Below are 13,347 nucleotides of genomic sequence, written 5' to 3' on the forward strand. Positions count from 1 at the left end.
TCCTGGCTCTCAATGTTTTACTTACCTTGAGAGATTTGAAACAGTGTATAAAAGAACCATTTAAGTGATCTTACATGGTGTTCATAGACTGTATGAATTGAAGTTGGATTTTAACTAACATATTTTTCTTTCCTAGAACTAAGCCATGAAATTGAAGAAGATTTTTCTGGTAAGCTACCAAAAAATAATTACATGTATGCATGCACACATACACACACACACACACACACACACACACACACACACACATGCACACAGGGGAGAGAGAGAGGGAAAGGAGGAGAAAAATCAGCATTTGTCTTATTCTTCATATGTATATTTTCATATTACAAAACAAAGATGTGACATTTTCTTTATAAACAAATATGTTAATGTTTATAAATATATTCTCCCAGGTTTTTTCTCCCTCTTTAATTTCCCCTTATTCCTTTCATCTCTCTACCCTTTCCTTTTTCTCTCCTTAGAAAAAAATTCCTGTCTTCTTTCCATTCTTCCTTCCCTCCTTATCTCCACCCCACTCCTGACATGCAGCCTGTAAATATACTAGACCAGACAAATTTTTCTTAGGTGTATATATTTAAATATGTAATGTTAACAGAGCTTATTAAATTATGAATTTTTCTGCATATAAAAGTGCAATGTGGATTTTACAAAGCTGTTAATAACATAAGATTCATAGAATGGTGGTTTTTTGGGTTTTTGTCTTTTGCTTTTAGCTTTATTGAGGTATAAATGACAAAATTATAATATATTTAATTGCATGATGATTTGATATATGTATACATTGTAAGAGAATTCCAAAAATCGAGTTAACACATCCATCACCTCACATATTTACTGTTTGTGTGTATGTGAGAACACTTAAGTTCCACTGTCTTAGCAAATTGGAATTGAACAGTATTATCAACTGTAGTTACCATAATTATACATTAGATCTTCAGACCTTATTCATATCTTAACTGAAAGTTTGTATGCTTTTGTCATCTTCTCCCCACACCCTACCCTTAGCCACTGGCAACCACCATTCTACTCTCTGCTTATAGGAGTACATGACCTTTTCTTTTTTCTTTTCTTTTTTTTTTTTTTAAGACTCTACATATAAGTGATACCATGCAGCATTTGTCTTCTCTGTCTGGCTTATTTCATTTAGCATAATGCCTCCAGGTTCATCCGTTTTGTTGCAAATGGAAGGACTTCCTTTTTTTTTTTTTTTTTAAAGCTGAATACTTCATTAGAGATATGTACACATATATCTGTAAATATATATACTTTTTTAAATATTAGTCCTTTCCTGTTTTAAAGTACTGTCAGAGTACCCTAGACTGGTTCTGTGCCTTCTTTTTTTCCATATAACATAGTAAACTCTGTAAATTGTATAAAGTCAAGGACCATGTTTCCATATTTGTTAAGCTTCAAATCAATGAATGTTCATTGAAATGAATGTATTTGACTAATCTATCTTAAAAAGTTATTGTTAAATTGCTATTGAATTATGTGTTTACAGTGAAAAAGAATAGAATGTTTCTAAACACAAAATGAAATATACTTTAGGTCTTCAAAAGTATATTCAATTCATAAAATTTTATCAATATGTAAAGTCTGTATCTCATTATTATACCCATATATTCTGCACTATCTTAAAAAGTCAAAAATAAAAAGATAATGTAAAGGGTTTTTAATTATTTAAGATTCATATGCACTTTTTAGTGATTCATGAGGCTTTTTCTGTGTTTACTAGGCTCAGTATTGATCTACTGAATTTAATCATAAGAACCTCTCAAATCTCAATTGAGAAATGTTAAGAGTATAAATAAATTAAATTTGCTCTTATGAGTCCATTCAATGACTAATTTATATGTCAGCCAGCCCCTTCCTTTTTTGTTTTGGTTTTTAGCTATGTGTTAATTACTTGCCATGTCTATATTTGAGCTTATATGAGAACTGTCAATACGTATTAGTTTGGCCCTTGATAAATCAGTTTGAAAGAAGTTAACTTGAATCATAAAGTAAGTTAAACTGGATTTAACATCACTTAAGGCATAAACAATTTTGATATGTATACAAAGTCTTACTAATGATCCCTGTTATTCCTATCAGATCAGGACATTTGTATTGTTTGAGAAAGATTGATTTTAGAATAATGTATTATATTTAGTTTCAATGAATACAAATGGAATTTATCTTTTCAGTGCGGGTTGTTGAGAATGTGGGAAAAATAGAAATTGTCCTAAAGAAAAAAGAGAATGCTTCTTGGAAACGTCTTGGTCACCCCCTCGAGAATCATAATTCGCTTATTCTAAAGAAAGATACAGGTATGCTGTGCTGTTATTTTGAGTCCTGTGTTCATGAAAATATTTTGTCAGTAGTACAACTGTACCAGAATTTGGAAGGCCATTTTGAGATGAACCTTTAAGAAGTTGAGAAAGAACATAGTGTCTTTTTTACTCCTTTTTTTAAAAAAAAATTTTTAGTGTTTATTTATTTAAGAGAGAGAAAGAGACAGAGTGCAAGCAGGGGAGGGACAGAGAGAGAGCGAGACACAGAATGCAAAGCAGGCTCCAGGCTCCGAGCTGTCAGCACAGAGCCTGACATGGGGCTCGAACTCATGAACCCCAAGATTATGACCTGAGCCGACACTGGCTGTTTAACCAACTGAGCCACCCAGGCGCCTCTCCTCTTTGTTTTCTTTTATTGAGGTATAATTGACATATAACATATACTAGTTTCTGGTGTGTAATGTAATGATTCGATATTTGTATACACTATGAAATGATCATCACAGTAAGTCTAGTTAACATCTGTCACCGACAGATTTTTTTCTTGTGATGAGCTCTTTTAAGAGCTACTTACTTAGCAACTTTCAAATATTCATTACTGTACTATTAGTCACCATGTAGTAAATTATATCCCCATGATTTATTTACCTTTTAACCCATTCTCCCATTTTTCCCAACCCTGACCCCTGCCTCTGACAGCCACTAATTTGTTTTCTGTATCAGTGAGCTTGGGTTTATTTGTTTTGTTTTGATTTTTAGATTCCACATATAAAAGAAATCATACATGTTTGTCTTTCTCTGTCTGACTTTTTTCACTTAGCATAATATCCTTAGGGTCCATCCATATTGTCCAAATGACAAGCTGACAAGGCTTTATTCTTTTTTAAAACAGCTGGATGGTATACCGTGTGTATGTATATGTATGTGTGTGGTGTGTATGTATGTATATAAATATATATACCACATCTTCTTTATCCATTCATCTATCAGTGGACACTTAACTTGTTTCCATATCTTGGCTATGGGGAGGTGCATGTGTCTTTTTATATTAATATTTTTAATTTTTGTTTTCTTCAGATAAATACTTAGAAGTGGAATACTGGATCATATGGTAGTTGTATTTTTAATTTTTTGACAAACTCCATTCTGTTTCCCATAGTGGCTGCACCAATTCAGATTCCCACCAACAGTGCACAAGGGTACCCTTATGCAACTCTTATTTTGTGTTTTTGAGAATGTCAGTTCTCAGAGGTGTGAGGTGACAGCTCATTGTGGTTTTGATTTGCATTTCCCTGATGATTGGTGATGCTGAGTACCTTTTTATGCACCTGTTGACCATTTGTATGTCTTCTTTAGAAAATGTCTCTTTAGGTTCCCTGAATTTTATTTTTAGATTTTAATCTATTTTTTTTTTAATTATTTTTTTTTTAACGTTTATTTATTTTTGAGACAGAGACAGAGCATGAACGGGGGAGGGCCAGAGAGAGAGGGAGACACAGAATCGGAAGCAGGCTCCAGGCTCTGAGCCATCAACCCAGAGTCCGACGCGGGGCTCGAACTCACGGACCACAAGATCGTGACCTGAGCTGAAGTCGGACGCTTAACCGACTGAGCCACCCAGGCGCCCCGATTTTAATCTATTTTCTAATCAGATTGTGTTTTTGCCATTGAGTTGCATGAGTTCTTTATATATTTTGGATCTTAACCCTTTATCACATATATGATTTGCAAATATTGTCTCCCATTCAGCAGGTTGCCTTTTCATTTTGTTGGTAGTTTTCTATTATTATAGAAGCTTTTTATTTTATTTTAAAAGTTTATTTTATTTATTTTTGAGAGAGCGAGCAAGCAGAGAGGAGGGGCAGAGAGAGGGGACAGAGGATCCAGAGCAGGCCTACACTGTCAGCACAGAGCCCGATGTGAGGCTTGAACTCACAAATTGCAAGACCGTGACCTGAGCTGAAGTCAGATGCTTAACTGACTTAACCCAGGGGCCCCTTGTAGAAGCTTTTTAGTTTGATGTAGTGTCTAACTTTAATTTTGCTTTTGTTGCCTTTGATGTCAGCTCCAAAAAATCATTGCCAGGATCGCAAGTAGCTTACCATCTGGTTTCTTCTTCTTCTTGTTACAGGCCTTACATTCAAGTCTTTAATCTACTTTAGTTTTCGTATATGTTATAAGATACTAGTCTAGTTTCATTGTTTTGTATATGGCTGTCCAGTTTTCCCAACACCATTTACCTAAAGGGACTGTCCTTTCCCCATTGTGTATATTCTTGCCTCCTTTGTCATAAATTAATTTACATATATGTGTAGGTTTATTTCTGGGCTCTCTATAATCTTCCATTGATTTATATGTCTGTTTTTATGACTACTATATTGTTTTGTTTACCATAGTTTTGTAGAATAGTGAAAAAGGGGAGTATGGTACCTCTAGCTTTCTTTCTTAAGATTTAAGATTGCTTAAGATTGCTTTGGCTATTTGAGTTTTTTTGTGTGATTTCATACAAATTTTAGGATTATTTGTTCTAGGTCTGTGAAACATGCTATTGGTATTTTGACAGTGATTACACTGAATGTGTAGATTGTTTGGGGGAGTATGGACATTTTAACAATTTTTGTGGATTCTTCCAATTCATGAGCATAGTATTTCCTTCCATTTGTGTCATCTTCAGTTTTTACCATCTATATCTTATGCTTTTCAGACTACAGGTCTTTTACCATCTTGGTTAAATTCCTAGGTTTTATTCTTTGTGATACAATTTTAAATGAGATTGTTTTCTCAATTTCTCTTTCTGATAGTTCATTATTAGTGTACAGAAATGCAACATATTTTTTTTTGTATATTGATTTTGTATCCTGTAACATCAATTATTATTTCTAACAGTTTTTTGGTAGAATCTTTAGGGTTTTTTTAAATATGTAATATGTCATCTACAAATAGTGACAGTTTTACTTTTTCATTTCTAATTTGGGTATTTTTTATTTCTTTTTCTTGCTCTGGCTGGGACTTCCAATATTATGTTGAATAAAAGTGGGAGAGTCAGCATCCTTCTCTTGTTCCTGACCAGCTTTTTACCATTGAATATGATTTTAGCTGTGAGCTTGTCATTAGCAGCCTTTATTAATGTTGAGGTGTGTTCCCTCTCTACCCACTTTGTTAAAAGTTTTTATTATAAATGAGTGTTAAATTTTGTGAAATGCTTTTTCTGCATCTGTTGAGATAATCATATGGTTTCTGTCTCCCATTTATTAATGTAGTGTATCACATTGATTGGTTTGGGGATGATGAACCATTCTTGTATCCCTAGAATAAATCCTTCTTTACCATGGTGTATAATCATTTTAATGTATTGTTGAGATCAGTTTGTTAATATTTTGTTGAGGATTTTTACATTTATGTTCATCATGGTATTGGTTCTGTAATTTTCATCTCTTCTGCTGTCCTTGTCTCGTATTAGGGTAATACTAGCCTTGTAAAATGAGTTAAGAAGCATTCCTTCCTTTTCTTTTTTTGGGAAGGATTGGTATTAATTTTTCTTTGAATGTTTGGTATTATTCACCAGTGAAGATATCTGTCCTGGACTTTGTTTGTTGGCAGGTTTTTTTTTTTTTTTTTTTTTAAATTTTTTTTTTCAACGTTTTTAATTTTATTTTTGGGACAGAGAGAGACAGAGCATGAACGGGGGAGGGGCAGAGAGAGAGGGAGACACAGAATCGGAAACAGGCTCCAGGCTCCGAGCCATCAGCCCAGAGCCTGACGCGGGGCTCGAACTCACGGACCGCGAGATCGTGACCTGGCTGAAGTCGGACGCTTAACTGACTGCGCCACCCAGGCGCCCCTGTTGGCAGGTTTTTAAATTACTGATTCAGTCCTTACTAGTAATTGGTTCATTCAGAATTTCTATTTTTTCATGATTAGGTCCTAAAAGATTGTATGTTTCTAGGAATTTAAATACATCCCATAGGTTGTCCAATTTGTTGGTGTATAATTATTCATAGAATTCTTTTATGATCTTTTACATTTCTGTGGTACCAGTTGTAATATCATCTCTTTTTTTCTGATTTTATTTGAGCCCTAATTTTTTTTTTAAGTCTAGCTAATGGTTATCCAATTTTATTTATCTTTTTAAAGAACCAATTCTTAGTTTCAGTGATCTCTTTTATTGTGTTTTTAGTCTCTGTTTCATGTATTTCTGCTCTGATATTTAATGTTTTTTTCCTTCTACTATCTTAGTGCTTCATTTATTCTTTTTGTTCTGGTTCCTTGATATATAAAGTTAGGTTGTTTTTTTGAGATTGTTTTCATTTATTGAGGTAGGCATTTGGTACTATGAAATTCCCTTTAGAAAACTGCTTTTGCTGTATCCCATATTTTGATATGTTGTATTTCCTTTTCATTTGTCTCAAAGTTTTTTTGATTTCTTCTTTTATTTGTTGACCCATTGATTGTTCAAGCATGCTGTTTCATCTCCACACATCTGTGAATTTTTCACTTTTGTTCTTGTAATTGATTTCTAGTTTCATACCATTATAGTTGGAGAAGGTGTTTGATATGATTTAAAATTTGTTCTGTGGCCTAACATATGTTCTGTGTGCACTTGAGAAGAATGCATATTTTGTTGTTTTTGGGTGGAGTGTTCTGTATATATCTATTAAATCAGTTTGGCCTAATGTGTCATTTAAGGCCAGTGTTTCCTCATTGATTTCCTTTCCGGTGTAAGTGGCATATCGAAGTCCATTACTATTAATGTATTGTCAATTTCTCCCAATTAGGTCTGTTAATATTTGTTTTATATATTTAGATACCCTAACCTCTGTTGGGTATATAATATTTACAAATGTTATATCCTCTTTTTGGATTGACCCCTTTATCATTATATAATGCTGTCTTTGTCTCTGATTATGGTCTTGGTTTTGAAGTCTGTTTTGTGTGATAGAAGTATAGCCAACTCAGCTTTCTTTGGGTTCCATTTGCATGGAAATTCCTTTTTTCATTCCTTTGCTTTCTATCTGTATGTGTCTATCTGAAGTGAGTCTCTTATAGGCAGTGTTTAGATGGATCCTGTTTTTTAATCCATTCAGCCGCTCTATGTCTTTTGACTGGAGAATTTAGTCTATTTACATTAAAATGATTATTGATAGGTATGTACTTTTTGCCATCTTGTTAATTGTTTTCTGATTGTTTTGTAGTTCCTTTCTTCTTGCTCTCTTCCGTTATGATTTGATGACTTTCCTTAGTATTATATGTAGATTCCTTTTTTGTTATCTTTAGTGTTTACACTGTAGGTTTTTGCTTTATGGTTACCATGAATGAGGCTTACATACAAAAATCTATATTTGTAATGGTCTATTTTAAATTGATAACAACTTAAGTTTGAATGCATTCTACAACTCTACATTTTTGATGTTACATTTAACAAGAACTTTTTTCTTGTGTAAATCTTAAGTAATTATTGAAGTTGCAGTTGTTTTTATCACTTTTGTCATTAACCTTCATACTAGCTTTATAAGTGATTAATCTACTACCTTTGTTATATATTTACCTTTACCGATGAAATTTATACTTTCATATATTTTCTTTCTACTAATTAGTGCCATTTCGTACCAGCTTAATGAAGTCTCTCTAACATTTCTTGTAAGGCTAGTTTAGTGATCATGAACTCCTTTGGCTCTTACTTGCTTGGAAAACTCTTTTTTTAATAGAGATTAAATTTTAGTCTCTACTATCTAATGTTTAGGCATTACAAAGTTATTAGGTAGTGATATCTGAATAGGGAAGCCTCCTTGTTCTCAGACTGTTGTTCAACCATTTACTCCTTCAGGTTCCTTTTTATGAAAGGTGCAAAAACAAGTTTAAGTTTATGCCTCATATGCACATCACCTTTTTTTTTTATATTAAAGACAACATGTTTATTGTTTTTCTGTTTATTTAAACCATTTTCTCAGTTTACTCCTAAAAGATGTAATTCATTTCCTTCATTTCATTTCTTCATTCATTTCTATTTTTTGTTTATTTTTTAGGTTTTTAATCTTAGTATAACATATTTATAAAAAGAGAATGCATATTATAAGTGTTCCACTTGATGAATTTTCACATAATGACATCCTCTATATTTGTTTGTTTTAAGTTTATTATTTTGAGAGTGAGGGAGAGAGAAAGGATCCCAGGCAGGCTGTATGCTGACAGTGCAGAACCTGCCTGACATAGGGCTCAAACCCACGAGCTGTGAGATCGTGGCCTGAGTTGAAATCAAGAGGCAAATCGACTTGGCCACCCAGGTGCCCCGATCCAAGAGTTTTAAAATTTCACAATATGATATGCCTTAATGTGGGTCTGTTGTCATTTATCTTACTGGCTCTTTATCCTTTGTGTTATTTTTCATTATAGAAACTTAAGACCTACAGTTCTGGGAAATATTGATTTTTCTTGTCTTCATAGTCTGTTTTTTGCTGTCCAGAATAAGAAGTATTCTTATTTGAAGCCTTTTTAAATAAGTCTTCTAACTAGCTCATCTTTTCTCTCTTATTTTCAGTATTGTCCTTTTGTTCTATATTTTGTTGGGTGATTTCTTTAGCTGTGTCTTTCTGTTCTTCTATTGACTTATTCATTTCTACTATCATATTTTTAACTTCTAAGAACCCTTTTCATTTCTGTTCCTTTGTTTTAGTATCATGTTCTTCACAGCCTCACTTATCTTTTTAAGAGTTACTGACAGAGTTTTAGAGTTTCCTTCTCCCTATTTAACCTGTGTCCCCAAAGTTTGTTTGTTTTAGTTTGTCTTTCATATTAGATGCTTTCTTTGAATGTCTTTTGATCCCTGACTATCTGCTCATATATCTGGGGGTGGAACTCTAAAAGCTGCTTAGAAACTTTGTGCATGTGGGTGAGACTTGTTAACAATAATATTACCTATATGGATGGGTCGTTTCCTTGGAAGAAGTTCGATGCCAGTATTTTGCAAAGTCTTAAGAGTAGACAGTGTCCTACTTTGCACTCAAAATTTCAAAAGTCTTATGGGGAAAGTGGGCTGGGTGTCTGTAAATTTAATTTCTTTTATTTGTTTGTTATCTAGTATACTATATTAATTTGCTAGGGTATTTGCATAGCAAAGTACCACAAACTGGGTGGCCTAACAAATTTTTCTCAGTCTAGACGCCAGAATTCCAAGATCAAGGTGTTAGCAGAGTTGGTTTCTTCTGAGACTTCTTTCCTTCGCTCATAGATGGCCATCCTCACATGGTCTTCCCTTCATGTGTCTGTGCCCCTCATTGCCTCTTTTTACAAGGACATCAGTCATACTGTATTAGGGATCACACACTAATGACCTCATTTTCACTTATTTAACCTTCTAAAATAACTTATCCCCAAATACAGCCACATTCTGGGTTACAACTTCAACATAGGAAAATTGAGGGGGACACAGTTCAACCTTGTAACGTATACCCAATCCAGAGACCCTTTGTTTTACCCACTCTAGAGAGTAAACTTCTAATATTTTGCCAGAATAGGAGAGGGCCAATATGTGTCTATTATAAGTAGGGCAGGACTTCATAAAGGGTGAGAGATGGGAGATTTCTTATAAGAACATCTGGAAGGTGGTGTCAGCTCCATCTTCACTCTAATTCCAGAGATAATTGGTCCTGCCAATTCCTGAGCCTTTGGGGATTTTTTTTTTTGTTATAAATGAGTTGAGTCTGGCTTTCTTTACTTCTAGTTTAGGATTCAGCTTTATTGAGTCTGTTGAATCAATACTAGTTACTAGTTACTAGTTATCTCTTTACTTTGTCAGCTCCTAAAGTTTTGTTGCATTTTTTAATTTCCATTCTTTCTGTCCTTGTAGTCTTATGCCTTACAAAACAACCGAACAACCTCCTCTCCCCACAAAAAAAAAAAAAAAAGAAAAAAAAGAAAAAAAAAACTTCACTATTTTTTTTAGGGGAGTTAGGAGGAATTCACTGCATGTATTCACTGTAGCATCTTTAAATATTTAAAATTATTATAGGGGTGCCTGGGTGGCTCACTTGGTTAAGCATCTGACTGTGGCTCAGGTCGCGATCTCGCAGTTCGTGAGTTCACACCCCGCATTGGGCCCTGTGCTGACAGCTCAGAGCCTGGAGCCTGCTTTGGATTCTGTGTCTCCCTCTCTCTCTGCCCCTCCCCCATGCTGTCTCTCAAAAATAAATGAATATTTGAATTTTTTTTAATATTATAAATATTTAAAACTATAAAGATATATTTGTGGATAATATTTAATTTCAGTAAAGTATCAGTGTTATTTTGAGTATATGTTGTGACTAGAAGGCTGTTTTAGGCACAATGTGAATTATTTTCCCAAGTGGAAGAACATACACTGACATGAGATTGAAGAGTACTTTTTTATAAAGAGACAGACTAGCAGCAGCCAGTTCTCTAGTACAACCTGAACATATTCTGAGGTAACCCCAAGTGAACAGATGCTGATGAATTTGTGAATGACTCCCTGAAAGAAGCAAATTTCAAGCAGTGTTGTGAAAGTAACTCTCAAAAAAGTAATAAGAAACTATGAAGGGTTTTCCAGGAAGAGCTTCAGACTGTTCCTAGGTACTTATTGTGCTAGGTATTTTGCAGGTTGTAGAGAAAGAAAAATGTAGGCCATGAGTGAGGAAAAGTCAAATAGAATTCTTTTATTGTGGTATTAGGAAGGGAGAAAGAACATAGAGAAATAATAGTGTGATCTAGCAGATCAGAAGAAAATAGATAAAAGATAGTGATGATGAAAAGAGATACTATTAAAGTGAAATCTCTTGCCCTGAAATGATGTATCTAGTGATTGAAAAATCATGGCAAACCAGATAAAAGCCAAGCCCAAGAAATAAATGATGCTAGGAACTAAGAGTGACCTCTGTTTGGAAGTTGTTAGAATGAGTATCTCTCAGGTTTTCTCTATAATTTCCTGAGGCTTCCTAGAAACTCTTTTGTCTCTGCCATACATTTCTGCTTGAGTCATGAACCACCATAGTTAGCTTTAGCTTTCTTGTCTAAAATTGGAGCAGTGCATGTATTTTTCATTGAATTAAGTTTTTCACCTTGGAAAATGACTAAGAGTTTAGGGGATACTTTTATTTATTTGGCTGAATTAGCAAAGATAATTTCTCCTTCCTTTCCCCTCCTTAAATGGTGACAGGAATTGTAGATTATTTTATTTACTAGCAAAGTTGAATACTTATATCATCAAATTATTGTGATTAACTTGCTGTCAATAACATAAAATGTTTATAGTCCATCACGTGGTTCCTAGGTTTTCAGTTTGTTGAAATTATTGACTTTATGATACTAGCATGCTGGCTTCCTCTTACTGAAATGTCTTAACTAAAAGAATTGTTGTTTGAAATGATATGTAAGTTGAAGACTTAATGCAGTACCTTCTCATGTCAAATCTAGAATTTACTTATACAAAAGATTAAAATACAGCAAAGAACATAATTAGGGAAGAGAAAACTACTTCATTTTTGCCTTTAATCCAAATGTAATAGGTGATATTTTAAACTGTTTATCAGTGGGACTAGACTACCACTTATAAGTTGGATGCCTCCCACTTTTACCCCCAAGATGACAATTATGAGCAAATAGTTGTGTCTGTGTGTGTGTGTGATGGTGAGGAACTTGTTTGTCTGTCAAGGTTCAGAAACTGATAGGTAATTGGGTTACTGTTTCTATACCCAACCTAAAATTTTATTTTAATGCAGTTACCTTTACTGTGGGGACTTTGATCACCAAAGTTAGTATTTTTTTTTTAATTTTTTTTTTTAATGTTTATTTATTTTTGAGACAGAGAGAGACAGAGCATGAACGGGGGAGGGTCAGACAGAGAGGGAGACACAGAATCTGAAGCAGGCTCCAGGCTCTGAGCTGTCAGCACAGAGCCCGACGCGGGGCTCGAACTCACAGATGGTGAGATCATGACCTGAGTGAAGTCGGACGCTTAACCGACTGAGCCACCCAGGCGCCCCCAAAGTTAGTATTAAAGATTTGCCAACAAACAACTCAGTACATGAATATTGGGATACAAAATTGTAAAAAAGAATTTTTAAATTTTTGTCATAATTGTGATGTCAGTAGCCACTTATAAACCTTTATGTTAAATATATTTATTGAATCTGTAACTGTCTTTTTAATGTAAATTGAACTATGTGAAATTGCTGATACTCTATTTTTAACCTAGGAAACTTGACAGTTTTATGTGGCTTGACCTATACTTTCATAACAGCTTCTTTTTAACAATTTTTAAATTTTATTATTAGTTTTTATTTTTTGAAAGAGAGCATGCGTGTGGGTTGTAGAGGGGCAGAGGGTGAGGGAGGAAGAGATTCTTCAGCAGGCTCCATGCCTGGTGTGGAGCCCGATGACACGGCTCAAACCCACAAACCATGAGATCGTGACCTGAGCTGAAAATCAAGAGTTGGATGCTAAGCCACCCAGGTGCACCTCATAATAGCTTCTTAACTACAAAAACCACACACACACACACACACACACACACACACACACACACACTGAGGTACTGTCTGTACTCATAAATGTGCTTGTTGACATACTGTAAGCAATCATTTAATTGAGACTTTCTGTAGGCCCATGATTCTGCAGGCAAGCTGCTTGCTCTCTCAATGGAACAGACCTTCTTGAAGGTGTAGGAAGAACCACCTCCTCACTGCTCCCCAAATTTTGCCTGTACATCCATGTTTCTTTGCTGTCTAAAATAAGCATTCAAAAGTACTAGAAATGAAGAAATACTGAAAATAGCAAAGAAAAACTTCTTGTGGTTTGTTCTCTTAAATTAACTCCTCTACCCAGCAGGCATGAAGTTGTCCTATACTCAGTAACCATACAATGCTTTCACATCTTGCTGTCTTATTTTCATCTCTATCAAAATGGCCCAAATGTGAAATCTGAAGAAACACAGAATAGATGGGGCAGACTGTAACTGTGTAAGAAATTATTTACTGTGTTAAGAGATAAATGGAAGAAGTTTAAAACCTTAGAATTCAGGTGATTCAGGGACTTGAGTATACAGTGTTGGCTGCATTACTAG

At 34.4% G+C, this 13,347-nt stretch overlaps 1 protein-coding gene across 5 annotated transcripts in view; it reads left to right on the forward strand.

The window, feature by feature from the left end:
- The window catches only part of LOC131514504 (cytochrome b5 reductase 4), a 101,349-nt gene that overhangs the window by 61,827 nt on the left and 26,175 nt on the right, over nt 1–13,347 (forward strand). For all 5 annotated transcript variants that reach the window (XM_058734616.1, XM_058734615.1, XM_058734612.1 and 2 more), the window contains exons 9-10: nt 137–169; nt 2,190–2,312. In XM_058734616.1, coding sequence (XP_058590599.1) covers nt 137–169; nt 2,190–2,312 — 156 coding nt within the window. The remainder of the gene's footprint in view (nt 1–136; nt 170–2,189; nt 2,313–13,347) is intronic.

Source organism: Neofelis nebulosa, chromosome 6 (assembly GCF_028018385.1).
Source record: "Neofelis nebulosa isolate mNeoNeb1 chromosome 6, mNeoNeb1.pri, whole genome shotgun sequence".
NCBI lineage: Eukaryota > Metazoa > Chordata > Mammalia > Carnivora > Felidae > Neofelis > Neofelis nebulosa.